The sequence below is a fragment of the Nicotiana tabacum genome, chromosome 4 (assembly GCF_000715075.1).
Source record: "Nicotiana tabacum cultivar K326 chromosome 4, ASM71507v2, whole genome shotgun sequence".
NCBI lineage: Eukaryota > Viridiplantae > Streptophyta > Magnoliopsida > Solanales > Solanaceae > Nicotiana > Nicotiana tabacum.
Window position 1 is genome coordinate 78,634,377 of NC_134083.1, and position 2,995 is coordinate 78,637,371.

Below are 2,995 nucleotides of genomic sequence, written 5' to 3' on the forward strand. Positions count from 1 at the left end.
GATCAGGTCCTTTGCCTTGGGTCAATTCACGTGCTTGCGGCTTCCTGTTTATGCCTTTGTTTAGTTAGTTACGTATTGCATGTTTGTTGAAATTCATTTTTTGAACTGTGTAAGTTAATTGCCTATCTATAGTAGTCACTCTCCACATCAATATTTTCAATAAGTGTCATAATTCCTTTTTGTTTAATTTATTTTGTTAATTTGTTTGTTTCACATTTGGGTTTCTATTGAAAGTTCAGTTTGAATTGTACCAAATATATTTAATGGACATGATTATACCCGTAATATTTTCACAAAGGGGTTGCATAGGGATAGAAGTTTAAAAATATTCTAGAGTGTTACATCTATCGTTTAACACAATAAAGAAAAAACGAAAAAAAATGCATAGACCTTCAATAAATATTTAGCAAGTAAAATAGGGATAAATACAGAACCATGCTGGAAACTGGACCCCTGGTGAGACTCATTTATCGTTGAAAAAGAAAGGTAACAAAATGACACAATAGCACATATCAGCATTTTGGTTTAGCATGGACACATTTTCCTTATTAGAATGATTTATTTTTATATTTAAAATAATTAAACTTAAAAAAATTTATTTTACTTTTAATTAGAAGTATTTATAGACACACAAATATTATGACCTCATAAACCTTTTACTCATTAAGTTTAAGATCATAAATTTCAAAAAAATAAAATCTTAAATTGTATGTCACATAAGTTGAGAAGAAGGAAATATTATTTTGTGAAATGATAAACAAAAAGTAGCACGCTAAGGTTTATGGATTAGAGCCAGAGGATGCTTCGTTTCTCCACCCCAGAAGGCTCCTATGAAACCTCTTCTCATCTCAAATTTCTGACCTTTATAACTATCCTCCCCGCACTCTCTTTTTCCACTCAATCAACTCAATATTCTCCCCACTTTGAATATATATAGCTGAAATTAGATTCTTCAACTCTCTTTCCCTCGTTTTATTAGCAGATCAAAAATGGCCTCACCACAAGAGAATTGCACTACACTTGATTTGATAAGGCAGCATCTTTTTGATGATGCTGCTTTTATGGAATATTACTGCTCTGAACCTACCACCCTTTATTCCCAAAACTCCTCCTCTTCTGAATCTCTGGACCAGAGTTTCTCTTTTGAACCAACTCTCAACTATGCCGACACAGCACAAAGTTCCAGTTTTGAAATCTCTAGCTTCTTTGACAATTCAAAAACAGAGTTTGACTGCTCTGAGTTGGAGACAATTCAAAAACAGAGTTTGAATTCTCGGAAGCAAACAAGCTTCAAAGAACGCAAGCCTTCTCTGAACATTGCGATACCAGTGAAGCAGCAGAAAGTGGAAGTAGTTCCAAGAGGGAAGAAGCATTACAGAGGAGTTAGGCAAAGGCCGTGGGGCAAGTTCGCAGCAGAAATTCGTGACCCGAACCGAAAGGGGACTCGGGTTTGGTTAGGAACCTTTGACACTGCCTTAGAGGCGGCCAAGGCATATGACAGGGCAGCGTTTAAACTTAGAGGAAACAAAGCAATAGTGAATTTCCCTCTCGAAGTTGCAAACTTTAAGCAAGAATATAATAATGAGATTCCACAGTCAGCTAACTCAGGCCGGAAAAGGGTGAGAGAAACAGAGAATGAGGAGCAACTCGTTATCAATAAGGAAATGAAAATAGAAGAAGAAAGAGTCCCTACGACTCCATTAACGCCGTCAAGTTGGTCGGCGATTTGGGACAGTGGAGATGGGAAGGGTATATTTGAGATGCCGCTGCTTTCCCCATTGTCTCCACATTTGCCTTATTCTCAGCTTGTCATTATATAATCAAAAGGACACCGGTATATATACATATGCACCTGACCGTAAAGAAAGTCTGAGGTGATTCCCTGAATTGGGATTAGGACTCAATAGAAGATGTGTAGAAGAGGGGTGTCTTTGAGTCTTGAATTCTTTTCAATTTCATTGATTAAGCGTTAATTCTTGTAAATATGCAATCAATCAAAAAATTTGTTCACTTCATCTATTCAATTTATAAAATGGAATTCTGAAACATATGAATAAGGTTATCTCTGGCAACGTAACTGCTGCTGAAAGGACAATTCTTCTCTCTTAAGAGAAAGTTTGTATCTTCCTGAAAACTCCATCGGATTTGATCAAAAGTCATCCCCTCGCACGATTCAGTTGAAACTACTTCGTGTTATATTATTAAGCTACCGTGAATTCTTTAACTTAATTACCAACATTGTTTTAGAAAGCGTGGGCGTAAGGCGAGGCGTTTTACATATGCCTCAGCAAGGTGTAAGTCTCATAGGTATTTAATTTTTAATATTTTATAAAATAATATAATTACAGTAAATATTTATAAACAGGAAAAATTACATAAAAATTAAAAAAAATTATAAATATATATATATATATATATATATATATATATATATATATATATATATATATATATATATATATATATATATATATATATATATATATATATATATATATATATATATATATATATATATATATATATATATATATCCATCCCCACAAAAAAACTAGTCAAAATAATTTATTATACGCTACTTACAAATACAAGTAACTTGAGTCGAAAAGAATAAAATTTTCTACATGGAGGAACAAATAGGATGACTAACCTGCAATTTGAAATTTGAACTTGCTGCTATGAAAGAGAATGAAGTTCTCTTTGTATTTGTAAAAAAAAATTGAATATTCGTTGCTTTGGGAGATATTAGAAGACTAGCGAACAAGATAAAGAATTGGGAAAGACCATAAATTAGGGCTTTAATCAATAAAAAGGTCTTGACTTTTAAATTTGATATATTTCAGTTCCTTTTTAAAACTTTTGAGTAATTACAAACTGACTTTTGATAATTCGGTTATTATATGAAGGACTTATTCAGCAAATTTTATTTTAATTTGAAAAGGTATCTGGGGCTTACGCCTCACTACAAAAATGCGTCTCAAACGCCCGGACGTAT

The 2,995-nt window shown here is 33.0% G+C and overlaps 1 protein-coding gene across 1 annotated transcript; it reads left to right on the forward strand.

Moving 5' to 3' along the window:
- Positions 1-885: 885 nt before the first annotated feature.
- LOC107774509 (ethylene-responsive transcription factor 5-like) lies at positions 886-2,054 on the forward strand. The gene has a single exon (XM_016594061.2). The coding sequence runs from the start codon at positions 990-992 to the stop codon at positions 1,818-1,820; it is 831 nt and encodes a 276-aa protein (XP_016449547.1). The 5' UTR covers positions 886-989; the 3' UTR covers positions 1,821-2,054.
- The last annotated feature ends 941 nt before the right edge of the window (positions 2,055-2,995 follow it).